A 25755-nucleotide genomic window follows, 5' to 3' on the forward strand; every position below is an offset into this window, starting at 1 on the left:
CGGACACCTGAGTTCCCGAACCACCGTTACCGCAAGTATGGCACTATTCCCCGAGATATCCTTTCTACGGCATCTACGTTGCCAAGATTACGGATGTTGGTTCACGCATGGAGATGAACATCGCCAAGGGATTATGCGTGACTAGCTACCTTCGCTCACTTGAGAAGCAGTATCTACAGAAAGACATGCTGACTGTTGCTTGTATCTTGGCAGTTGTTCACTGCACAGGAAGCAACGGTCCTGTCCCTGATCTGAGAAACTAAGGCTTGGGATCTTGGGGCTAGTCCGGGGAAAGGGCTGTGCCGCGTGGTATAGATTCTAGTTGAGCCTCGGTCGCCAACACCGAGGTGCGTCGCTAACCCCATCCTTCCCAGTAAATGTGGCGCATGGCGGGGAAGAACGAAAAGGAATGAGGGGAAATTGAGGGGAAGGCGAGGAGGTGTGGTCTCGTGCCGTCAGTGCTAGGTGAGAGGATGTAGTCTTGTGTAACGGGTCAGATCGGCGAGAGCTTTCGATGGTTGTTGCCTTGTTGTAAACAAGCCACAGCCAAGCCCAAGCCAGCCTCGGTATTTGGCAGGCGGGACGGAACGTGTTTCGAGAGAAAGAAGGATGAATGGCACAGTCTGCGCCTTCATTTGCAGATCAGGGTTTCTTCTTTCCCTTTTTGCGTTGGGGAAGAAGAGGGTGTGTAGGGACGGTGCATGCGGCTCCGTGGTTACATGGCTCCTCGATTGAGTTGGATGGAAGGAAGGGGATGGCAGGGCAAATTGGCACAACGAATGAGACATAATTGGGGCCCTTCTGTGTGATTTTCTGTCTGTCTTTCTCTTCTGGTCACGGAGCACCGGGCCGTCGCATCTGAGGCCCTCGAAGTGGAAGGAAGGGAAGAAGCGACAGCGGCAGCGGCGGCGGCGGTGACGAGAGCGGAGAAGGGAAGGGGGGGGGATATAACACGGCTTTTTTATGGATGTTATGGGGTTTGGTAATGAGGTGGTATTGAGGTTGGGGTTAAGGACCACCCGGACGTGACCGGGAGTGCGGATACTCCGTACCTACATTCGAGAACGAGGTGGGATTGGCAGTGATCAGGGATCTGGGGCTTCTCAGGTGAGGTCAGCAAGAGGTGCCGTTGGGCCAGGCGAGGTAGTATTCGTGCTAAAGCGAGAACGAGGGGGAAAGCTGCAAGATAATAATGCGGGGAAGAGAAATAGAAGAAGAAACAATGGTTCCAAGACGGCTTCGTTCTCTGTTGGGTTTAGCGCTCGTGACTGGGATGTTTGTTCAGCTGAGAGGGTGAGGAGGCATTTGAAGGGTGCTTTGATATGATGATCGTCTTATAGAAGGATCGATAGGATGAAGTATCAAGGTCACAGGTGTGTTGCTTAGCGAGGGCCAGCCAGCGTACCGGAGAAATATACTACGTAGAATCGGAAGGGTGGAAAAGGACATCGCTGACGGCTGGTGGTCGTAGTGTGGTTGATGTTGGTTTTCCGTGGGTTGAGTAACCTTCGGAGGTTGGGCGGGAGGTATCACCCGCATGATCGGCAGCGCGCCTCTCGCATGATGGGTAAGGCGGCCCCTTTTACTGAGAAGGGCTTGAGGATGTTGGTTCCGGAGGTTGTTCATCCTTTGGAATGCCCGGGATTGAAGGTTGTACGACGTGATGCTACATTGTGGGGTTTGCGGGGGAAAGCTACAGTCGGAAGGGGAATAATATGGATTTGGGTGAGGTTGATTGGGATATTAGGTGGCGACGAGGTGTCTGTCGTGATGTGATAGCACTAATTGGTTGATAGTTCGTTGCTTGGTGTGGCAGATACTATAGTTGGTGACCGTACCTAGAGTGTTCTAGGCCCTGGTTGTAAGATTCCAGTAAATTGTCCGAGACTTGACAGCTTGACGTACTCTAGAGATCCTATAGAAGACTGCTTGAACGTTATGCCGCTGATACGCGATGTTAGAATGGCTCTCGTATCTCTGGTAAGGAGAGGAGGATTCATAGCCAATGGTCGTTCCTTGATTCGGTCCTATAGAAGAGAGAACCACGACCATATTGGAGAGTCAAGAGCCGTGGTTTCCCGGAAGAGGGAAATTTCGCCCTCTTCTGCATCTCTCAACTGAACAAGCTCCCAGAGTTGCTCAGTTGATGGAGGAGCATGGTCATATAAGTGAGAGTCTATTGACAACTCGACTTGAATACTTTCGTCGTGAATGAGGTTATATAAGGTAGTTTAGACAGGTAGTATAGATCGGTTGCGGGAGGCCCCTCTAGTTGCAAAGTCAACTGAAAGGTACTTGCTGCTTGATGAGTCACGCTGCGGTATCCCGTAATTTCAATCGTACTGTGAAGAGATGATTGTACCACTTTCCGCTAGGCTGCGTCTAGTATGCTGAAATTGCCGAAGTGACACTTGTACCATGGAGGCTTCCAGCTTTGCATTGACAAAACCGGGAGTGAGAATAGAAGTCAGACACTCAAGAGCAGAACTGAAGCGGTTTTAGACCCTATCACATTCCGGCGAATGTGATGTTAGCCAGTTGAGCTAGTTCGGTATGTCTTGATTGTACGACATCAAAGATTCCAGCAAGTGTTTCGGAGAGCAGCAACTTAGGTAGCACACACGACAAAGATACCTAAGCAACGTGAATAAGTCGACTGCCGCCTTGCGTTACATGTTGGAACGTTCGTTGACTCTTCTGCACTGCATCCAGATACCTGCCCGTATCTCATGTCTATCCACGCAACTCATCCACTGTCCTTGGAGAACGAAGAGCATAGTTCATCAGGAGGCAGAGCTTTGGAAAATTTGTGACGTACAGTGGTCACCAGCTACCGGTACGTCCACTCTCGCTATTGTATTCATCTTTCTGTTGGATTCATGGTCTGACTCCTACTGAGATCATGTCAAGCCTTAAACCATGACTTGATGGCCTACAAAATCTACCTCGACTCAGCAGCAAGGAAGCTGCCGCACTAAGCTTGCCTATCAAGAAGGCTCACACGGCGCGCGCCTCTCGAACATGGCGAGGAAGGCAAGAGCAGTCAGGTATGTCGCGGTTGAGGGCTTCCTGTGGTCAATATGGTCAAGGTCACATACTTACTTTCATGTACCTAACGATGAAGCCATTCCTACTTATAGAGACACGGGCGGTTTGCTTTAGCAATTGGATAATGAAGAATAGATGAGCTTCCGGGTAAGAGCACAAACCGAGTTGAAGTGGCACAGTGCGTTACCCCCTTGGCGTGGCTCGAGAGTCCAAGTATCCGAGGCCCAGCTTCAAGTGCACAACGATGAACAGCAAGTCCATCTTGAGCATTCATCGGGATATGAACAGCACAACGTTAGACCTCACTAGCTACAATATACTTATCCAAGAGAGACAATCTCACCAGAGCCTTATGAGGAGGCTGGACTGGCATTGCGGCTCTCGACCCGGTCTGGGTATGAGTAGCCGATGCCTCCCCTATTCGTGGCGAGGATGAGATTCATCAAGTTCTCTAGTGACGAAAGAAAGGTGCCAATCTCCTTGAGATCCACACTCAATTCTACGTGGCATTGGACCAGGTGAAGGGAGATATGAACACCTCTGACCAAGCTTGCTCCACATGAGAACTGTGATCAACCTCCTGTCCTCCAAAGATTAGCAGGACCTATGTGAGTCAGTCTCAAACTAAATAGAATCAGAAAAGACGGCGTGAATATACTGAATTTATCCACCATATCTGACATTCAGAACCTACAACCTCACGAAAGGCGTTCAACTCACACGTTCCCATTCCAAATAGTCCCACTCACATTGTCCAGCAAGCCCAGCCTCATTTTCTAAAAGCATTCCTGACGTCTTGGATGGCAAAGCTTTCGGCGAAATGAAACGTCACAACTTTTGCTAACTATTTAGGAAAATAAACTCTGTCATGTAATAAGTGATAACATCTCGGGACTGGAAGACTCTTTTGCTTGATATGCAAGACCGAGGAAGAATCGTCCAACATCATTTCGACTTAGATACGGTGACAGGCGACTGATGTACCACATCTTAAGCCTAACCACAGTCGAGAACTTCAACACAGTCCTGTTTACAGTCAATCACACGTAACCGAGAATGGCTATATCAGTGTCTCGGAAGCGGGAAACAGGAAGGTCTGCCATCATACAGGTAATGAGAAAGCGAGGGTATGCCAAACTGCTGCCAAGCAAATGTTAGATCCCAGCGTTACGATCCGCACCTTTTGATCAAGGCAACGGCAGACAGAGAGAAAGAGACTGGTAGTTCTTCCCCCTCGGCGTGCCCATATACATCATCCTCAGAATATGTACCTAGCACGAGCACACGAAGCTGAGATATCAAAAGTAGAGCCCCTTCGCCAAGTCGTCGTGAATACCTCCGCCCTGGTATCGCGGCCGGCAGTCTTGTAGAAGCCACGTGCCCGTATTCTCAGCTCACTGTAACCATTCCAAACGCCATCTCCCTCCCTTGACACGACGCGAACAGAGCACCAACCTGTTTGCGGCACGACTTTCCTATAGCAGAAACATTCGTCGCCGCCAACTCAGAAGACAAAAGGATCTTTGACTCGCAAGCTCAGGCAGGACAAGCTTCTGCCTATAGGCTGTTCCGATAAGTTAGCGGGCGATGCTGCCACAAGTTGACACTCCGTAGGTCGATAGTTACCGTAGGGCTGAAGCTGACTCTGGATGTGCCACTCTCTCAATCGAATAGTGTTCGCAGTCACATATAACACGCGTGCGAGCGAAACACGGTAGACAGAGGTCAAAACATCGAAGCTGACTCGACGATTCACGGGGGTTGACACCTCAGACTTGCCCATTGGGTGCTTGTAAGTTGCGGGTTGGCTCCCGAAACCTTGTTTGGTTGTATAGGGATGAATAGCCGCGATCACGAGTTAGATGAAGTCGGCTAGATGCAGTTGCGAAGCTCAGACTTGATGGCAGTAAAGCATGTGGCCGGGTAGTCTGAGAGCATATGAGGGACGTCCTGTCCAAGATAGGCTGGATATGTGATTGTGACGAGTCCGTCCTTATGGTGCCCACGAATGACTCCGCCCTATATGTGAGACGGAAGATCACGATCAACTTTGCTTGATATACACAGCAATAGCCTATTTTATTGTGGATGTGTAAGGTGTTAATCGTAATGTGCCATGCCGCCATGAGAAATAAGACACAATATTTGCCTGCGCTGTGCACATTCGTCATTCTCGGATTATTTTTGCCAAATTAAACAAAGATCGACTTTGGCACCGAGTGGAAACATGATTACATGGAGACTCCCAGGAAGCTTTAACGCATGGTAGACCGAATAAGTGCTGTATGCTGTTTTGGTGTCGAGGCAGACCGAGGCAGCGGGGCGGTTGAGCTGCTCAAAAGTTTCAGACAGTATCGTAGGTTGCGGGATGCAACTGCTGCAGAAACGTGCGCGTAGCATATGTTGTGTGGGTATGCTTGTAATCGTCGGGAACTCTCAATCGCCCCGTCAAAGGCTCTCTTGGTCCCATTGGGAAGTATGTTCGCCCTGCTCTAACCCGGCTAGTAGCTGCGAAACGGACATTGACCGTGAGTTCGTATGGCACAGACACTGAGCTGGTTGCCTGCCGGCGGTAGTGAGCGCACCGATTACGTTTCCTCCATGGGCAGCTGCCAGTTTTCTTGGCATCGGAAGTCCTTGGAGGGGTCAAACTCGTACGAGGTTGGGTGCTTCCACGGAGACTGACTCGTAGAGCCCGGAGAAAATGCTTGGCCTTCTCATCAGTCCAGTTTGTTGCAGTAACGGCGGTGCAAAGCAGCCAGTGGGCAACAATCAGCCAAAGAAAAAAAAAAAAGCTGTCCTGAAAGTCCCTCAGAGTCCCAGTTCGACTTTGCTCAAGGCCATCATCTTGAAACTTCTGGGTTGCAGTTGGTAGAAACTACGTGATGGGCTTTAGTTGACGATCCGATATCTGGTGCGGGCCGTGGCCACAACGGCATCAGGAGGTTATCGATGATTGCTTGCTGAGGCTCAACTTTTCAAGAGTCAAGACTGCTGCTGGCCCAGGGTAGGCTGATCGGGTAGACATTCCGCCGTGGAGTCTGGGATCGGGGGTTGTGCTCGGACGTGGGATTGATACAATGAGATCAAAAGAAGGTTCTTTCGCAACGGTTCGGATGACGTTGTTTCTCCATGGTGCGGGCATAATGTTGACGAGGTTCAGTTTCGAAAGAGGGCGATCTCTTGACTCGAGCCGGGGGGTTGGTAGGAAATTCTGGCTTCCCAGTAGCAATTCGTTCACGAATCAAGCATATGACTTAGCCACATGGTGAAGCTCTCAAATTTCACAGACAATAGTTGAGTGAGTACACGACACGTTTCCGTAGAAAATGATTGGATTGACTGTACAACGCAAGGGCCGTGATACTGCAGCAAGGTCAGCCGAGGTATGATTTAGAAGCTCGCAAGGTCTTTGGGCGCTGTCTGTTCTCTGGCACGGACGCCACCGTGAGCTTATTGCAGAGCCAAAGGTGCCAAAAGAAAGGACGGGGCGGGTTTATTGTCTAGTTTTGGTCAAAGGGTGATCCGGAAACGGAAGGATAGCGGCACTGATAGTGTAGACATCGTAGCCGTGGAGAGATGGAGATGTAGACAAACCGTTGCCGCGATTCGGGGAGGTCAGCTACTTGGTACAAGAGGATTGTTGCGTTGGCGGCTGGGCACCTCCATGGGGTGGTGCGAGAGGCAACGTCATGTGCCGCCGTTGAAGGCGCAGAACAAAGACGAGCAAGGTCGGACACTCTCATTGGAAGCTCAAATACCGATCGTGGCTGAAGGTGACATCGCATTCGATTGATTGCCTTGGCCGAGGTGTAGAGTGACGGGTTGTCGGTAACTTTATCGACACCACACGTCCCCTGCCAGATGCGATGTATGTCACGATGTAGTGTGTACGTCAATTGACGGTTCCGAAAGCGAGGAGGCAAAATGGCAAAAGTCCGTCTCACCAGACCAAGGTGCTAATGGAAGGAACGAATACACGTGAGAGACAGAGCCAAGTTGATACGGCAGGAACACCTGGAGTCAGGCGTGTGCCTGCCCAGAATGTCTGTTCGTTCCTCCGCAGTTTCCAGAAAACCGTCACCGCCACCAAGCGTCCCGTTCGTCTTTCCTTCCGTCCCAAACTGAAGTCGTTCTTTGTTCCTTCCAGCCATCTACTCCTTCCGCTAGGTAGGTAGGTGCCTTAATACTCCGTACGGTGCTTCAGATACGTCCAATTGTCACCAAAGTCACAAACGGGCGGCTGCAAGCGACCGTTTCTTACTGGCCCGCGATTTTCAGTTGTGTCGTGTCTGCGTCGCGCCTTTTCCTGCATTCTTGTGGCTCCTTGGCTCCCACTCATTCCTCCAGGCTTCACTTCAAGCTTCAGGCTTCACCTCCTCTTTTCCAATCCCTCCACCTGATCGACGAGGGGGTCCGTATTCGCTGCTTAGGCGAAGCAGATATTGGCAGGCCGCAGATCGGTTATCAATCAGCTTTGGCAAGCTTAAGGTCCAACGAGTCCCGCTCGTCCTTCAGTCCATTTATCGCGCCATGCTGGGGGCCACATTCGACTTCGGGTGCACTATGGAGTCAAGGAGCATGTCCACCGCACTTCGCAATCAGCCAAGCATCTGCCGCCACAGGCCACAGGCCACAGCATCTGGCAGTGAGCAGTTTGCTTTGCATTGAGCGCCTGGGCGACAAAAAGTCTTGGCACTCATCGGCCTTCGGGCATTGCTTCGGCGAAGGGTTTTCTTGGTCTTTAATTTTCTCACTTCCTTTCTCAATGTCCCGTCCTCTGATGCCGCAAATAGAAACACGGAACAAAGTGACGTTTCTCCACTCTACTAGGACGCCATCCACACCTGCGTGTTTTTTTCCCTTTCTCTCCGCGGAATACCTTGATATTGCACCACGATATCGCCGAGGCAGACAGAGAAGCCGACGAGACATATTATGGGCGGAACAGCATCGGCTCCCAGGCAGGGAAGGGGATTTCGGATGAGGAGGAGGGGTGAACTGTGGCAAAACCGTCGACTGATTTTAGGCTGGCATTCCCAATGAGCCGGATCCTGCTTTCCAGGACTCGACGACAAGACTTTCGACTCGCGCCCTCAATGGGCCAAAAGCGGGAGGCTTCCACTGCTTCGTACGGAGTCTCACAACGGAGGCCACTCAACACTGGAAGCCACTGAGGGGAAAGGGGGGAAGCTGCGAGTCGTCAACCGGTTTTGTGGGCAGTCATCCTTAGTAATTCTCTCGAGTGGATTGATCTTGTGGAGCGGATGACTGGTTTCTTTCGTTTTCAAGGTTGCCAATTCTCAAGGTCTCCCTGAGTCCCTCCCTTCCCTCTCGGCTCCGGGTACCATCACCTTGCGGCTTGCCTGACGGATGGGGTATTGGGTAAAGTATGTACTCCGTACCTACCATACTATGGAGTGCAGATGTTGCGATAACTTTTACAATTTACGTTCCAAGGTTTCTTACGGATAAGGTACGTTGCAAAGTAGAAACCCGCCTTTTCCCAAGCCACTTGCCGCCCAATGCTCACTCTTACCCTCTCACTCTCTTGAGGTGCTCTCTTTCCTTTTTCCCCCTCCTCGCAGCACATACAGTCCCTGCAACCTTTGGTATCCTTGCAGATGGATCATGGAGCAGAGCGATGGAGGAGGCTAAGAAGCTTTTCCTCGTCTCACAATCTCTCATCCTGGGTGTGCCTGGGTCTGGGTGGGAGGAATCCATTGAATCCTCGTCCAACTTGGCCCGAAAAGGTGAATCCGGGGTAAACCCGCCATGACCAAATGGCTGATTGGCTTGCAGGGCGCCGAGGATCGACGTTTCTATGTCATCGCCCACCGCCCATTATTGCGCCAGTCCGTACCGGCTACGGAGGGCCTAGGGTAGTGTCTACGCTACTGCAAGCCCGCCGCATTCCATTCTTTTGCCAAGTACCTACTTATCCTATGTACCAAACGTACTCCGTACGCCGTGGGTACTTTCTTCTCGCAACTCCAAGCACGCAGCTGCCAAGTATCGCCCGAGGTCTGCTTACCTGGCACTGAACGGACTGGCGCGAACCCAACGCTTCCTCCGTCTCTCCTCCTCTTCTGCCTCCCGCCCTCGCAAAAGGTTCGCAAAAGGAAAAAAAGAGAAAAGACCGGCTGAGTCTACGCAGTACTTCCAGACGTACGCAGTACGGAGTGACTGACAGGAGTCCCAAACTTCCAACACATCAATGCGCACCGCCGAACCTGCGGAAGCTCCACCGCCGCAACATACCGTTTGATTTTCCCGCCTCTTTCAACTTCCCTCACGTCGTCCATCGACCACCGACCCGACCCGATACGTACATTATTGCCTTTTGCCTATCAAACCATACCTGCTAGTACACACCACACAACGGGTAGTTTTAAACCTAATTCAAATCCAGACGGTCAGAGCCTACGGGAAGGTTGTCACCACCTCCTGTCCTCCACGTCTTGTCATCCAAGGTATCCCGCATCACCTCAGTCCAACCAGTCCAGTCAGTCAACCAGTGACCATTGTCAGTCACCGCCACGGTGGATTCTCGCGGTACTGGAGACTCCAAAGGGCCCACGACCAATCTCGCTCTACCACTCCCACGAGCTCAGCCCGCCACGACCGCCCTGCCTCTGGTCTCCATCAATCCGCATCGTCACCCACTCAGATGCTCCATTGTACCAAGGGACCCCATAGTACCTACCAAAGTATCTTTTCGCCAGAACTACGAATCTCCATCGCGGCTCGCCTTTGTCCCCGATCGGAAAACTCTGCAACGGCTGCCATAGGCGGTGGGAACGCAACCGCGACAACTGAAAGAGGACCACGAGTCCACCAGCCCACGCGACGGCCCCGTCAACGCAAACCATCCACAAGTTAACTGTCCAACCAGCCATTACCGAACCGACACCACACCTTAGACAAGCATTAGCCTGCAGAGGAGGCGCCCAGCATCACTTACGGTTTACCTCGCCTCGACGAAAGCTGTCGTTCTTTGCTCCAACTATCCCATCCCGTATTCTCGACTTTTCTATCTCGACTCTCTTTTCCTCCCCTTCTTCTCCCCCCCGCCACACATTCAGAGCTTCTCCTGCTGGCCCTGTCTGTCTGTCTGTGTCCCTCGCTTACGGCCAGCAACCCACGTTACGTTTGCCTTGCCGGCTGTCTTCGCCTACACTGCCGCTAACCTCGCCAACGGCTTGTATGACGCTGCGCCATCCTCGCCTGCCAATTACGCGCCGCGGCTTTGTCGGACATCACACACCACTCGAACTGCCGGTTACGAAGATATTCGCGCAAGCTTGCAGCTAGAAGGATTGGACGACTGCTACCCGACGCTCAAACTCACAACTTTCCTACTCCAGCCTTTTGCGTTCCGCCCGATTCATTAGGACTTGCACTCTGTACTGACGAATTCGCCCGACCCCGAATTTTTTCTCCAAAAACGCCTCGAATCCGCCAGAACAAAGCTTTAGAACCCCTCCGCTTTTCTGATCTCACCCCGCGAACAGTTGCACCACCACCGACCCTATCCATCCGAGGTTTTTCGATATCGAGCCGAATTGCGCGCCAACACCAACTCATTCGACTGCGTCCATGTGTCAGAGCCCAAAGTCATGGCATGGTTGTCATCGGTGTCTAGTTAACCACCCTACACCCCTTGCCAAACCTCCGTGGTGGTGAATCTCCCTCGCGCTCCCCAGGTTGGTCGCCACTTCTCGCCGAGCATGTCATCTGCCGATGCCGCAGATGATAGCGTCCCGGATCGCGGTCCGGCAGTCTTTGCCGTGACAGCCGCAACATTCGTCCTAGCGAGTGTCATGGTTGCTGCCCGTCTGTTCTGCCGGCGATGGATTGTCAGAAATGTCAGCTGGGACGACAAGATTATGTTCTTTGCCTGGATGATTGCCTTTGGATTGTCCTTCACCATTTGCTTTGGTACACGAAAAGGCTTGGGTCGCTACGACGACGATATACCCTCGGGCCACTGGAATTCTCTACGAGCGTGCGAATATGTTTTTTCAATACTCTATGTGAGTACTGCCGTTCTGCTGAGACACTGGCTTAGGTGCAATACTCACACAATTGCAGAATCCCGCCCTGATGGCGACCAAGACCAGTATTCTGATCTTCTACCTCCGCCTCTCCAAAAATACGAAAAAGGTGCTTCGGTTTGCATCTTGGGTGACTCTGGGCATTGTCAACCTAGCAGGGGCTGTATTAACCCTCATCAACATCTTCCAATGTCGGCCGGTTCAGGCCGCATGGGAAATATGGCGGGACACTTCACAATGCATCCCGCTGTTGACGGAATTCATCTGTTCTGCTCCCATCAACATCGTAACCGATTTAGCTATCCTAGCCTTGCCGATCCCCGTTCTCACGGGTATGCGATTGCCACCGAGGCAAAAGATTATTCTCGTACTCACCTTCACTATCGGTATCTTCGTCACTATTGTGGACGTCGTCCGAATCTACTACCTACAACAAGCCGTCAGCTCGGTCCCCACCGGCGGCGTGTCTAGCGATCCGAGTTCTCACTTTGGCGGCACACCCGACTTTGCTTGGAACTCGTCTTTGTCTTTTATGTGGTCTGCCGTAGAGGTTAACGTGGGAATGGCTTGCGCGTGTATCCCTACTCTCAAACCATTGATTATTAAGATTCTGCCTGCCATGATCATCGATCCGGATGGAACGAGATCGAGCACACAGACCGAAAAAGACGCCTTGGACAGCCCTAGAAATCGCACCGGCAGCGACGGCCTTGTATCACCGACAAGTCCGAATTACCGTGGCTCAGTCAACATCCAAGAGCCCCCCGTAACACATCGAGCCAGTCGAGATATGAGCGCAGCGGCGAACGCGGAGGTGAACGACATGACAGCACTTGAGTTCTTGACAACACCAGATATGACGTTGGCCGAATATGAGGCCACCGGGGCGGGCAGGGTCGGCGGCGCTGCCAACCGAGCCTCTATCGCAACGAGCAGAGAAAACACCATTTACTTTGGCTTCGTCAACATGAAACGCCCCAAGAGCATGGTCAAGTGTGACGCTCAAGAATCACTCCGATACTGCCTGGTGGTCACAATCCTATTTGTGATGTGGGGCATTTCCTACGGTCTGCTAAATACCCTCAACAACGTCATCTCCGGTGTGTCGGGCATGACCGTTGCTCAAACTCTAGGCCTCACATCCGCCTACTTTGGCGGTGGTTACTTCTTTGGTCCCTTATTGGTGGGAGAGTGGATTCTTAGGCGAGACGAACATCATCGAAGAAACCGCAAGAACAACAAACGCGACGCGGAGAGTGTTGGTGGCTTCAAGGTTACTTTCATTGTCGGGCTTTGCTTCTACGGTGTAGGAACCATCATTTTCTGGCCATCCGCTGTTACCAAGTCCTGGGGGGGTTTCCTACTCAGCAACTTCGTGGTCGGCTTTGGCTTGTCTGTCCTCGAGACAGGAGCCAACGCATTCTTGATTCTCTGCGGGCCGCCAGAGTACGGAGAGACACGACTACTTCTCGCTCAAGGTGTACAAGGCGTGGGCTCCGTTCTGAGCGGTCTTATGGCCCAAAGAGTATTCTTCACCAAGATCACCAACCAGGGTGGCTCAGACTCTGTGACGTTGTTGAACGTACAATGGACGTACCTCGCCATCACATTGCTTTGCGTCGCCCTAGGCCTCTTCTTCTACTACATGCCGCTCCCAGAGCTGAACGATAACGAGCTGCAAGAATCGGCAGACCGGCTTCCAGTCAATCCTCAGAAGCGTAGCATCGGCGGTTTGCAATTGCGCACATGGAGTTTGATCCTGGCAGTCCTCGGTCAGTGGACCTATGTCGCTTGCCAAGAAAGCAACAATATTTTCTTTCGCGCACTCACAATAGCCATCCTCCCGAATCAGGAAGACGGCGGTGTTGCGGCTACGAATGCCGACACAAACCCAGGCGAGAACAGTGACAAGCCTCCAGGGCTCACAATAGGTGTTACAGATTATCATCTGATTGCGCACAGTGTCTTCGCCATTTCGCGATTCATTGTTGCGTACCTCACATATCTTTCGGTGCGCAATCCGCGCATGCCGAAACCGAGAACGTGGCTGGCCATCAGCGTCGGTCTCTCCACCTTGTTCGCCCTTCTCACAGTCGTCTTGCAGCCGTCGGATCCGAACCTCCTCATGGTTGTCGTCATACTCTTCTACTTCGCCGAAGGACCTGTTTGGCCCCTGATCTTCGCTATCGGCCTTCGCGGTCAAGGCAGGCGTACTAAGCGTGCTGCCGCCTTCATCACCATGGGTGGCTCTGGCGCAGCATTCTTCCCATACATTGTCTACGCCGTCATCAACAGCGGCGTGTCAGTGCAACTTTCTTTCATCATCATCGTCGCCCTGTTTGTCCTTACGGGCTTCTACCCCATATGGCTTGCCTTTGTGCGCGACGCCAAGACGATGACAGACCCTGCACACTCCTACATATCCCCCGAGGAGCGTGTTTCCGGACAGGACGAAATCGACATCAATAGCCAAATCAGGAGGCGCAGGCGAACGCTTTCCACGATTGCAGCCAAGAGCAAGCGAGGCAGCATTTTCAGCAAGATATCTCCCTTTGGGAAGACCAATGGCGAGAGCGTTACGCCACCAGTAGTAGAGCATTCCGAAGAAAAGAATGGCTCTAGTAAAGGATCTGAGGGGAGCAACGATACCCATCAATCTCAGATAGTATGAGCGAGCGACATGTTTTGATTATTTGTGCGACAACAGGCCTACGGGCCTTTTATATTAATTGCTATATACCCAATGATAATGACGTTCAATGAATAAAAGTTATGATTAACATTCCACCCGCTCGTCTGTACGAACTTGCATATCGCCATTGTGAACGTCATGACATTGGAGGATGCTGTCCACAGCCGCACTCAATGTTTCTCAAGCCCAGCAGCTATCTTTTCAAAGACTTCTATTCCTTCCCTTCCTAATGCCGTCCCGACGGCAACAGCATACGCACCGACGCTCTTCATCCGCCTAAATCCATCAGCGTCCGAGACGCCACCGACACCAATGACCTTGATGTGCAACAACTCTGGCTCTCGCGCGACCAACTCTGCAATGGTCTTCACGTTCCCCAGCGCCAGCGGATGCAAAGGCGCCCCCGCCATCCCACCGAGTCCAGACCCCGGAAGTCGCGGGTTGTGGTCGCCGCCCTCGAGCAAGAGACACGAGCCGAGCGTGTTTACGGCGGTGATGAAGCTGACCTTGCAGGGCACCTTGAGCATAGCTTTCGGGGTGACGACGGTGGAGTCCTCGCGCAGCGCGGCGATCAGCTCGGCGTAGTGCGCCAGGTGTGTGTACGGCGGCGTCTTGAGGCCGATGGGGATGAGGGGGTCCCGGGGGAGTGCCGCGAGGTAGGCGAGCAGCTGGGCGCGGTCCGAGGCTGGCGGGGCGGCGGCGGCGATGTTGGGGCAGGAGAGGTTTATCTCCATTGCGAGCGGGTGGGTTGTTTTGGAGGAGAAGGAGGCTATGAGGGCGTAGGATTGTGCTATTTCTGAGGGGGTGCCTGTGACGGAGATGATGATGAGTTTGCGGTGGTGGTGACCATGGTGGCCGTGGCCTTCTGGAAGTTGGCTGATGAAGTCGAGGTAGGTTTGGAGGGGTAACGGGGAGTAGCCCAGGTTATTCAGGGACGCGACGTCCGCGGGGCCAAGCTGGGAACGGGGCGCTTCCGGGGCGGAGGAGTTTGGCGCCGCGGAGGGTTTTGCGGTGGAGGGGTCGAAGAAGGCGTATTGGTGGCTTGCGTCGTTGTGGGCGAAGCCTGCGAGGAGGGAGGTTCGTGTCGTGAGGGCGCCTGTGTGGGGGCACGCGTGGAGTTGGCGGAGGTCGTCGAGGGTTGTGCACCATGGGTTTGCTGAGTTTAGGAGCGGTGGGGAGATTTTGAGTTCTGGGGGAGGGGGGGATTGCATTTTGGGTTCTGATGATGTGCTATGGTGAGGTTGATAGGTGTCTTGGGCGAGGGTAGAGGACTGTGGTGTGAGAGGAGAGTTGGGAAGAGGTATGACTCGCTGATGTTGGTGAGACTGGAGGAGCTTTGGTGGTTTAGGTGGGAAAAGTTATAAGATGTATGGGGAGTTGGTGTGAGTTGACGTGAGTAGGTGTGAGTGAGAGAAGGACGTCGTGAGGATCAGACATCGCGCCGCGCAGAGGGAGTCGGGCGCGGGGCGGGGTTGTGATAAGATAAGATTTCCGGGCAAGTCCGAAGACGCGGCGGGGTGAGGGTGGGGCGGGGCGGCCGGGTCGTCCGACTACAGTTGCTCGGACCCCGCTCGATGACTTGTAGAGGATTATTAAAGACGTTCGTGAGCATGTAGGACGTAATTTGTCCAAGTGCCAAGTTTGTTTGGAGAAGAGTATCTCAGAGTACTTGAAAAGAGAAGAAGGGCAGTGTTCGGCAGCCTAGGCTCGGAGAGCGATTTCTGATGAACGAGAAGGGGTTAATGATGGGTAGGTAGATATAGGTTGCCGCTCAGAGAGCTTCGTGCTTAACAAGAGAGTCGAGAGTCATGATATAACCGGCCGTGATGACCGTAGACGGGGCTGTGAGATTAACTTACATTGTTAATGGGAACCTGGACGTAGTCTGGGTAGCAATGACGGTGTGGATTGCTTTCCACCAGACGCGTGGTCCGCTGAATACATGGTCGTATAGTACGCTGCCTAGTTACATCAACACTCATTGCAAGTTCCAAAAAAGTCCAAGGCTATGAGGAACGGGGCCGTAAGGGTGTCGTGTCCACAGTCATCGTTGTGGGCGTCAGTCGGCGTACAAGGCTCCGGTCTGGTCCTTCACGACGTCCGTTTGCGCTCTACACGGCAGTAGAAACTGATGTACCTCGACCGTATCAGGTGAGTCCGCCTGGCTGCTGTCTCGTTCTTCTTTTGTTTTCGAGTCAAGTTTTCTGCCTCGAGTTTCGTGCTGCTGCTACGTCTTGAAAAAAATCTGCCAAAGATCTGTTTTCCCGCAAACTTTTGAGGAAAAGCGGTTCGAAAGCACTGACTGAGCCGCACAACTTACATGCTGACATGAGTTGTAGAAGATATCCTCAAGGAACTCTGTTTGGATATCTACCTGTAATGTCAATATCGTTGGGGACACACATCTTGCGAGCAACCTCGCCGAGGCGGTCCGCCCGCCACCTCTTTGGTTTTACTGTCAAGATCAACAGCCACAGGATGGCCTTCCTTTGACTGAAGCAGATTCAGTTCGCGGAACACACCAGCTGAAGTCTGAGCTGTTGTTCCAGAGAGATCTCTTCAGGAGGATCTATCAACGAGTAGAGTGCTCGAGGACTATACTCGGCGGCATGAACGTACACACACACCCCTACAAGCTCCTTAGTAGTCGGCGGAAATTCAAACTTATATAAGAGATTACGGTCATTCCAGAAATGGGCTTCTTCTGTTTGGCACGGGCATCCGTGCTGGTTCCAGTTGACTCTCGCACGAGGTAGATAAGCCTCCGAAGGCCACTTCGGAAAGTATAATGGCGCTATCTGTTAGGATTCTCCAGTATCATAACGATTATGCCTTTCGGTTCATTGGGTTCTTTGGGTAGATCTTCCGTAGCCTTTGGGTATTCCATTGTGATGGACCTCATAGCGGAGACGGATGGGGGAATAAAGCGTATGCCCTTGAATGATATGTCAAATTTCGAGCACGGGGCGACGAAGGAATACTCTTGTCAGAGACCTTGAAGAATATGCTCAAGTACGCCAACCACACTTATGATAGCGCTTTCACATCGTTGATTTCTAAAAGTTGGTTGTGAGGCATTCTCCCGCAATTTATACTGATGTTGACCAATGAGCAATCATCTTCATTGAAATTGGCCATTGTGCCGACACCCCTCCAAGAAGGTCGCCGGATAGATGATAACTCTCAGATTTGCGAGCGGGCACGAGGCTACCACACTATCTAGCGGATTACCCAACGTTCATAAGTTTTGGCTATGACCTAAGAATTAGAACGAGGCCCCCTCGGACTAAGCTTTTTTTCCACAGCTCAACATGCTTTTCGGGTCGAGAAGATGGCTTTAGCTCCTCAGGGTGCCCAAATCAACAGGCGACAGAGACTACCGTGACAGACATCAAAACAGCAACTGATCCGCAAAACATATCTCAATCAGGTCAAGAGAGGCCAGTAGAGGCTGAAGCTGGGACAGCTCTGGGAAGTCACTGGCAGCACACTTGCCGTACTTCTAATACGATCGCGGACCATGTCGTGTTGCCGACATGTTGTGCGAAATGGATTCTGCTTCTCCAATACGGAAACTGGTGTCGTTGGGATTAGCATGTGTGCGTGGTACACCTCTTGTTTATGAGACAGGATCATCCAGCTTGAGCTGAATCTGGAACAACTATGTACGACCTCGAGTCCTTGCCTCCAGCTTCAAGCCACTTGGTCACTTCGGAGACTTGAAGTCAAGAACATTAAAGCTGGGCGAACTACGCAATGGGACAAATATAGAAACAAAAGCATAATTCTGTATTTCAGAGTGAGATTGGAGACAATGCGGCCAGGAACTCGCAGCATCGTGATTCTTCTTACTGACTGTGTTAGAAACGCACTTTGCAATGTGAGAGCCAGAGGGCGCGGAGAAGGCTGTAATGGCGTTCTTCATGCCTGTAGGGGAATCTATATTAATTAGGGAGACCCCCTTCGACCTCGTCTTCTCCTCAACTTCGAAGGGCGTCGAAGAGATCGGCCGCGCACATGGACTTGCGTTACCACGGTCCCTGAATCGGCGAGATTTAGCTATAACCCAACTCTAGAGTATCGACAGGCACATCACGAATCTCCTGTGCACAGGCGCTCAATAGGCTCCTTGCCTCTCTGTTTGCCTCTACTATATTCTGGTAGTAATGCTACTTTCAGACAGGAAGGCAAGGGGGGGTAAGTTCTCTTCCTCAAAATCGCCGTGATCTTCATCGACGTGGCTGGTCGTTCGCCGGGTTAAGACCTCTGGAAATAACCAACTCACAATCGCTACCAACATATGTCCGCTGACGCTCACATCTATCCTTCCCAGTTCACACAGATCGGTTGCGGTCTGAGGTTCTGGCTGACGTCCACATTACTAACCTCCACGTCTCAAATTACTGTGTGTCGAGAGATCTCGGCCGATGATCAGTATCTAGGAAACCGACGGTCTAAAAGACGTCCGTGGCAGTTCGTCTCCTTCCGGACTCAACTCTCTGCCGTCTCGAGGGGACTACACGTTTAAAACAGAGCTCCGAAAGGAGGGGCACGAAAGGGACATAAAGTCTGGGAACGTTGAGTATCTCCTGTGTTGAAGCATCGTCTTTTGGCCTCGCCTCAACCTGGAAGACTTGTTCTTTCATCGCCACGACGGGCCAGCAGGCAAAGAGCTCTACAGCGTCAGTGGCTCGAATCGTCTCCTTCCCTCAAGATACTCTCTTTCTAAATTATCTATAAAGTATTCTGCGACTGTTCTGTCCCTGCTGGTCCTGCGTCCTCCTCTTGCTCTTGTTCCGCATGCGCATGGGCCTCTTATGGCTGTATCAATCTAAGTAAAATCTATGGAAGTTCCTGTGACTTGATCACCCCTCTTCGTATCGTCGAAACCTTTGATCGCGCGGGTGACCTCGCAGCGAGCTCGGCCAACCGTAAATTTCCGGCAGCCATCTGTCAATCTTTGACAACAGACACGGCCTGGCTGGTTCCCAATCTCCTGGGTGGGACCAACGGAGCTCAATACCAACAGCCTTACGGCCGTCCGCGATACATTGGGGATTCGGGAATCATCTGCCACGGAGCGCATGACAAACTCACTCTTCACATAGCCCCGGCCGGCAGTGTTCCTTATCACGGTAACCAGATGAAGCTCTAGCATGCTCCTTCTAGCCTCCTCTTCTCAGCTAGTTCAACACTTCGAGACAAGAACTCCATCTGATCGCTGCGCAAGTCATCGACGTGATTCCCAATGAGCTAAACGGTATTTCCATCCCGGAAAGGAAATACACAGAGGTAGGTGCAATAAACCAACGCCCGCGGCACTCGAGGGTTCCCATGATCCCCCGCGCCTCGGCATAGCCATCCCAGGCTTTCCCAAGAGTAGCAGACAGCCCAAAGAAACGACGGGGAAAAGCAAGCCGCCCCGTCGACAATAAAAAAACTCTCACAAACAAGCTTACTCCAAGACATGGGACCGGCTAAACCGCCAAACCCTAACTAAACAGGTCGCCGTCCATTCCCAACAAGGTTCAAACGGGATGGGACTCCCGCGACTGGAGCTTCCAGCCAGCCCTCTGAAGGCAAGAAGAAGCACAAGACGCCAAATGGCTCCTCAACCCCGGTAGTTGAGGGGGGGAAAAATTAACTACGAAAAATACGCCCCGACTACAACAATCTAATCAACTCATCTCACCAAGCCGTGACAAGCCAAAAGCTTGTTCTGTCTCTAAACTACCACACACACACACAGAGTTCAGAAGTCCAGACCAGGCACAGCCACCCATTGGCGGGGATACATTCCAAGATAGAGTTACGTGCGTAAAAAAATGCGCAAGAGCCGAACGTCGCCCATATCCCGGCGGCCCGGGAACAAAGAACTTTTGCTTCTTCTCGCGCGTAAAAAAAAAAAAAGCTATCATTTTTTTTCGGGTTATTATAGAGTGCAACTTTAATTTTCGCTGCTTCAGCCGGAGGTACCTATCCTACTTGATCAGCCACCCCGCGACGGCAGCGACCATGGCCAACCCATGGACAGGGGAATTGAAACTAAAGAAGAAGGATATCCTTCAGCCCGTGACCACCTCTCCAGTAGTCTATTCGGTAGTCAGCAGTGCCCGAGTTTTTCTTCGTCTCAAACAACTAAGCTCCGTTTGGAGACCTTTTTGGAAACTTTTTGAGCATAGCCGTAAGGCTAGTAAAAGTCTTTGTGTAACCACAGCCTTGAACCTACCGCAGTATCGGCGGCGCCAGAGCCCGGGGTGAGATTTCCCGCCGTCGGTGAACTGGCTAAAGTAATGAGCATTCACTAAACTCTACGGACGAGAGTGAGGATGAACGAGCACACGGCCGATGAGGCTTTCCCCGACACGGGCAAGCGCCAGTCCAATGCTCTCCTGCGACAAGCGTCAATGCGGCGGTGAGAAAAGGACATCGTGCAACGATCTTGCAGATCGGACAGCGGTGGTGGATCAGCCGACAGAAGCATGGCCGCCGTGGTCCTTCACCACCGAAACCACTTTTGAAGAAAATGTGCCGGGCTGGCATCTGATCCAAACGAGGATGGTGTGATATCATCGCTTCACTTCTGCCATCCAGAGCCGATCTCAGGCCTCGAGATATCAACCGGCATCCTCATTGCTCGACTGTAACATGATAGGCTTCAACCAGTATCAGGTCTTGGACAGCACCTATGACGCAATGGTTGTTCTTCGGCATTAAGGCAGAAGCTCCAGGCTGTGTTCGAGTCATGCCACAAAACGGATAGAGAACGGTCTCTCGGTTGGAAGTGGGTTGCCAGACGGTTCTCAACAAGTAGACGAATACTGCGTAAGGCCCATGACAGAAGTATCCGTGTGTCGTCACAACCAACCGCAGAAACGGCCTGTTTGTTGCGCTCGTAGAGCTTCCGCGGGACGCGACTAGGCATTGGGTTTGCTCGCCTGTCTTTCCGTACACTTCAGATCGAGCACTGTCTACAGATATGCATGGTTGTACGAGTTGATCGGGTAGGTAGTTCTGGCCGGGATTTGTCGGTGTTTGAATTCAAGAGCGTAATCTGGTAATGACGTGCAACCAGGTAGAACGGAGAGTTAGTCGCCGGTGGGGTCACTGGGGTGAAGATGCACCTGCGAAAGTTATTTCCGGAAGACCCCTGACTGTCGGTGCCAGGGAGCCAGGGAGCCTAGGACTGTTGGTAATGAAACGTGGGGACTTCTGAGTAGAGCAGCAAAATCTTCGACACATCTGTGAGTGTCTACTGAGTACTGCGTATGTAGGTATTCAGCTTCCACCCGGTTGACCTAGTTTTAAGTTGTGCCACCGGGCGGGTTGAGCATTGACCAGTGGGAACGATCCCCCACCCCGAGCGGATTTGGTGATCTTGTCTGGGGATAGGCCCGCCAACGAGAAAGTGGACAAGACTATGCAAGAATGGAGACGGTGATCTGCGTTTCGAAGGTGATTGTAGGTAAGGCCATGAACAGAAGCGCCTCCAAACGGTTGAGACTTTGCACCATGTCCTAGTAATGAGTCGTGACTGGAACTCTCGGGCGTTCCAGAACCCTTGCTTCTCGACCATTTTTGCTCCTTAGGGGTCAGGCTAGCTTGCCTGCGTGATGGCATTTTCTTTGCTTGTAAGTGAGTGTACATGCTGGGCTGAATAGAATTAAGATATCGAGTCAAGTCGTATGGCGCGTAGCAACTGGTATGCTTAATGATCCACAGAGATGCGATATGTCCAAGGTTCTCTTAGTCCCAGAAAACTGGGTTGACGTGCTCTGACAGTTTCGTTAATTGTGTCCACGCAAATGTCTGAAGCTGTCCATTGGCTGGTGCCTTCGACTCCAAACGTGTTCTATTAGGCTGAGGTGTCCGGGGCATCAGCCTTCTTGGTCCTCAGCTGGGTTACATCATGGACTGAAAGCCCTACAAAAGTTCAGGTATACGTGAGCAGTAACTTGGGACGAACAAGGCCATCCCGGGAGCGCTTCGGGGCGGTAGGCTTTCGTGGTCTTAGGCCTCGTGGGTATCAGTCTGTGAGGGGCCGGTGTAGTAGGATCGCTCGATGTATCTGATGTCCGGTCTCTTCTTGTCTGGGGTGAGAGTTCATTACGTCTTTTGCGAGCTGTAGCCTTCGTAGTCTTAGAAAGAGTGATACCGTCCAAAGAAAGCCTGTTTGACCGAGCCGTGTATGTAAATGTTTGCTGGCGGAGCACTGTGCAGCAATCGGGCCCGTCTCATCTAAACAATGGCGTGTTTCTCGCATCTGGAGCGGCCAGTGTGGCGTCGAGAGCGTCCGTGGCCACCTGGCAAGGGAAGCTACGTGATTATCGAACTGCACCCTTCATTGAGGTATCGGTCTGACTGATCAGTCTCAATATCAGGCGGGATGCCAGGCGTAGTTTTACGACCTGCGTCTTGCAGTCTTGCAGAGGGCTAGCACACGCGCTCGCAGCCCACAATTCGGCAAAGTTGTCTCAGATGTGTGAAGACACGGAGAAAGACCGAATTCGTCGTATGGCTATCCGTTATTGTACAATATAAAGCGCGTCGCTCGGGAGGGCAGAGACAGCTGGCACATGGACGGGTACCGGCTGCAGAGGGTGCAAGACAAGTGGTTGTTCTAGCGATTCTCGAAGGCAGCTGTGCATCGTTGTGACATGAATAGCGGTCGAGCTAAGGCAAGCTGGTCTCAGAGTCCATGCGACCGTGCGGTATTGCGCCCGGCTGGCCGCTTGGTCTCACATTCATCAGACGATGCTGGGATTCCCGGCGGAAGGTTGAGACTGTAGGTACGACACGGGCAAGTCGCAAGTGAGCGAAGCATACTTGTTGCGCCGTGTTCGTGTGCGTGTATCGGTATTTGTAGCCAATGGAGGGAGAGTACTTGAAGATTCGGGCGGATTGTCTCGACTCCAGGCCGACCGAGAGGCAGATGATGTTTGACGCGAATATCCGTACTTTTGTCTTGTACGGATTGGTGATGGTTGTGTGCAAGTCCAGGCAGGTTGACTTGTGTAAGAGGAGAGAGCCTCACCCTTGATGACAGAGTACCCTGCGGATAGACGTAAGGTAAGGTATTGTGCACAGTGTGTCGAGATGATGAGTCGTGAAGGTACCTTGATCCACACAGTCTTCCTTTCGCTGATTTGCTGCATCGTCTCCGTTCCGTCTGTTTTGGGTCTTCCACGGTACGTACCTGTCTGGACTGAGGTGGAGCGACAAGTCGAGTGGGTCTCTGGGAGCATGGGTACCTGTGCACGGTGCAGGCGCTAGGGAGATGACAGATAAACCAGTCAAGAAGCTCCAATGCGACCCACCTGATTAAAGTGGATCCCTGTCGCTCTCCCTTGAATGGCTGGCAAGACCGCAAAGCGCAGTATGGGCAGGCGCGACGAGTGCCTCTTAAACACGACGACCGTTTGAAGCTACCTTACCTTCGCACTTTGGTGAAGCCATTGACAGTCCGGCCAGATTCTTCGCATCACCTGCTGTGCTACTCCTGCTGTGCCCACCTATCATAGGCGAGCTACGTGGGAGCACCAAGTCATGAATGAAGCGTAAGTGTCCATGACTGATTCGGGTGGTCCATAGTAGCTACATTACACCTAATGACTGTACGGAGTAATGTACTGAAGTGATCCGTACAAGCTCACGACGCTGTGTTCGTAGATATCCCGGTATCCCGTGCGCTGCGAGACAGGAGGGACGTTGGCCCGCGCAATGGTTCGAGTCCCCACATGCCCGAAAATGAGGACGCGACACTGCAACTGCGACTTCACGTCAAGGTGGTTGAAGGTTGTCCTTGGATCCCGACTCCCGACCGGCGACAAGCCTTTGTGGGTGGAAAGGGGACAGGGACCTGGATGGGAGTGGAAACTTCCATTGAAAGAGAAGTGGCCAGTGCGGTCGAGTGGGCTCGCTTAGCACTGGACCAGGGATCTGGGCCACAAGGCTCCCTGTCTTGCCTTCTTGATCGGGGCTAGATCCGAGTACGTACTTGTTGCTTTCCGTTAGGGGTGGCAACCAGGATGGACAGGCCTTTCCCCTCCTCTCTTGCCTGCACATGGTACGGAGTACTGCGTAGTTACCGGTATCACGATCTCACATTATACCTACCGTCTTGTTGAAGACAAAAAGTCTAGTCTATGATATACGTACAATAGTTGCCTCTGTCTTTGCGTTGCATGAGATGGAAGCAGACACGGCGGGACGGGTTCTTCCCAAACCCCGGAGGGGACGATCCTCAAAGGTCTTAGGTCTTTAGTCATCAAGGGACAGACAGGCAAATCGGCGCTCGTTCCTTCCTTGGCCCGTCATCCAATCTCCTCCAAAGGGCACCAAAGCTGCCCTCGTGCGTTTTGACTCAGCCGTCAGACCCAGATCACTGGGTGTCGTCCGTCGGTACTGCACCGTTTTCCCACGGTTTTGGGCCTTTGGCGCGCCTCCGACCCAGCATCTGCACGCTTTTCAATCCTTCCAGGCCCCCCCCCCCCTCTCATTTTCTTTTTTCAAACCGCGTCCACGTTACCGGGTGCTTTGTACGAATACTTGCTACGCGCACTCAATTATATATCCGTTCGAAACCCTCCGACTCGCAAAGTGCGAGCCATACTCCGTACCGTCACTGGAAATCTTCGCAAACGGCTGACAATCTTACGGCTCAAATGGAAAATAGATTGACTTCCCGAGTTCCGTTTCTTCCTCTCGGCCCTACAACCATCACCAGGAATCCTCCAGTTTCAACTCCCGCATTACTCTGACCCACCCGGCCCGGATCTCACCGGTTGCTTGACTTTCCATTGCCTGTGTATGCGTACGAAGTACTCCATAGCGTACGCAGTATCCCTAGTACCCCTTCCGACCAGCAAGCAAGGACAGGCTTGGAACACACATACCACAGCACACCTCACACAACGAACCAGGCAACGGTCGCCGATCAAGTCTCTACTTGTCATCCTCGCTGACCCTCCCGGATGCTGGCTGTCCCTGCAGAAAAGAGACAGGGCCCATAGAGAGCCCCCAAACCAAGAATTAAGATCCCCATCTAGCTCCCTCGACCCCTAGAATTTCTTCGGTCGAATCCCTTCAACAAGTCTAGCTCTTGTCGGCCTTCACCAGAGCTGACGCGCTTTCCATTGCCTCGCCTCACTTTCAGGCCATTGGCATTCCTAGGTATTTCGTCGCTCCTAACATCCAGAACAACATCTTTCGGCTTGCCCATCTTGACCCTTCTCCGCCTCCGCCCCTTTCTTACCCAACTGGAGCTATCCGTACGGATAGGTACCCGAACGCACCTTCGCCTCATACTCAACATCACCTCACTCTCAACATCGAAATTTCAGTTCGGCTCAACAACCACCAAGCAAACCCTCCCGAAACGCTGTAGCTACGCTCACTCGTCCCCCCTTATCCTCTTCTCCGGCTGTCACACGGCACGAAGAGGAGCATCAGTCCCAGGGTGGTGCCGCCAGCCAACCTCTAGCTTCGCCTTTGTGCAACCATTCTCCTTGTCCCTCCACTGTCTCCAGAGAAACTTGGCCGCGCTAGCTCGCTAGTAGTGCCGGCCATACGGTACGGATACTGCTAGGCCAGATACTGGCTACCGGTGCTGGTTCTGGTACAGGGACGGGTTCCATACATACCGCATCTTTTGCAACCCAAGGAAAGGACCATATGTGTATTGCGCCCGCCCACGCGCCGTACGCCTCGTCCTGCAACTCTCTTCGACTCCGTTTACATCCAAATTCATCGTCCCCTTCGAGCCCAGTCACCACAGCTACACTACTTTAGCTAGCATCCTCTGTGACGCTACGCCAAAACAACTAGTCTCCTCCGTCTTCCTCGTCCTCCTGCCCTCTAGCCATCCCTCAGTTGGAAACCGTCTCTCCTAATCTAGATCAACTTCTCTTCTCCCATTCCACGTCCCCTACCGCTCATTCATCCTCACTCGTCCTCCTG

General features: G+C 52.4%; 7 protein-coding genes across 7 annotated transcripts; 3 read left to right on the forward strand and 4 right to left on the reverse strand.

Annotated features, from left to right (window-relative positions):
* Positions 1 to 1281: 1281 nt before the first annotated feature.
* CABS01_01895 (uncharacterized protein) lies at positions 1282 to 1626 on the reverse strand (the record flags this gene model as incomplete). Its single annotated transcript, XM_060535274.1, has 1 exon — positions 1282 to 1626. The coding sequence occupies one exon, from the start codon at positions 1624 to 1626 to the stop codon at positions 1282 to 1284; it is 345 nt and encodes a 114-aa protein (XP_060398463.1).
* Positions 1627 to 7291: 5665 nt separating this feature from the next.
* On the forward strand, positions 7292 to 8035 carry CABS01_01896 (uncharacterized protein; the record flags this gene model as incomplete). Its single annotated transcript, XM_060535275.1, has 1 exon — positions 7292 to 8035. A coding segment is annotated over one exon (744 nt), but the record flags the coding sequence as incomplete, so codon positions are not given.
* A 1422-nt stretch (positions 8036 to 9457) lies between these two features.
* Positions 9458 to 9931, forward strand: CABS01_01897 (uncharacterized protein; the record flags this gene model as incomplete). The annotated part of the gene is made up of 1 exon (XM_060535276.1): positions 9458 to 9931. A coding segment is annotated over one exon (474 nt), but the record flags the coding sequence as incomplete, so codon positions are not given.
* Positions 9932 to 10778: 847 nt separating this feature from the next.
* CABS01_01898 (fucose permease) lies at positions 10779 to 13776 on the forward strand (the record flags this gene model as incomplete). The annotated part of the gene is made up of 2 exons (XM_060535277.1): positions 10779 to 11084; positions 11143 to 13776. The coding sequence occupies 2 exons, from the start codon at positions 10779 to 10781 to the stop codon at positions 13774 to 13776; spliced, it is 2940 nt and encodes a 979-aa protein (XP_060398466.1).
* A 191-nt stretch (positions 13777 to 13967) lies between these two features.
* On the reverse strand, positions 13968 to 15008 carry CABS01_01899 (dihydroorotate dehydrogenase; the record flags this gene model as incomplete). Its single annotated transcript, XM_060535278.1, has 1 exon — positions 13968 to 15008. The coding sequence occupies one exon, from the start codon at positions 15006 to 15008 to the stop codon at positions 13968 to 13970; it is 1041 nt and encodes a 346-aa protein (XP_060398467.1).
* A 5419-nt stretch (positions 15009 to 20427) lies between these two features.
* On the reverse strand, positions 20428 to 21417 carry CABS01_01900 (uncharacterized protein; the record flags this gene model as incomplete). Its single annotated transcript, XM_060535279.1, has 2 exons — positions 20428 to 20768; positions 21156 to 21417. The coding sequence occupies 2 exons, from the start codon at positions 21415 to 21417 to the stop codon at positions 20428 to 20430; spliced, it is 603 nt and encodes a 200-aa protein (XP_060398468.1).
* A 1053-nt stretch (positions 21418 to 22470) lies between these two features.
* Positions 22471 to 23042, reverse strand: CABS01_01901 (uncharacterized protein; the record flags this gene model as incomplete). Its single annotated transcript, XM_060535280.1, has 2 exons — positions 22471 to 22754; positions 22994 to 23042. 2 exons carry the CDS (start codon positions 23040 to 23042, stop codon positions 22471 to 22473), a joined length of 333 nt encoding a protein of 110 aa, XP_060398469.1.
* Between the last annotated feature and the right edge of the window lie 2713 nt (positions 23043 to 25755).

This window comes from Colletotrichum abscissum (genome assembly GCF_030869225.1).
Source record: "Colletotrichum abscissum strain IMI 504890 chromosome Unknown Scaffold_3.1, whole genome shotgun sequence".
Lineage (NCBI taxonomy): Eukaryota > Fungi > Ascomycota > Sordariomycetes > Glomerellales > Glomerellaceae > Colletotrichum > Colletotrichum abscissum.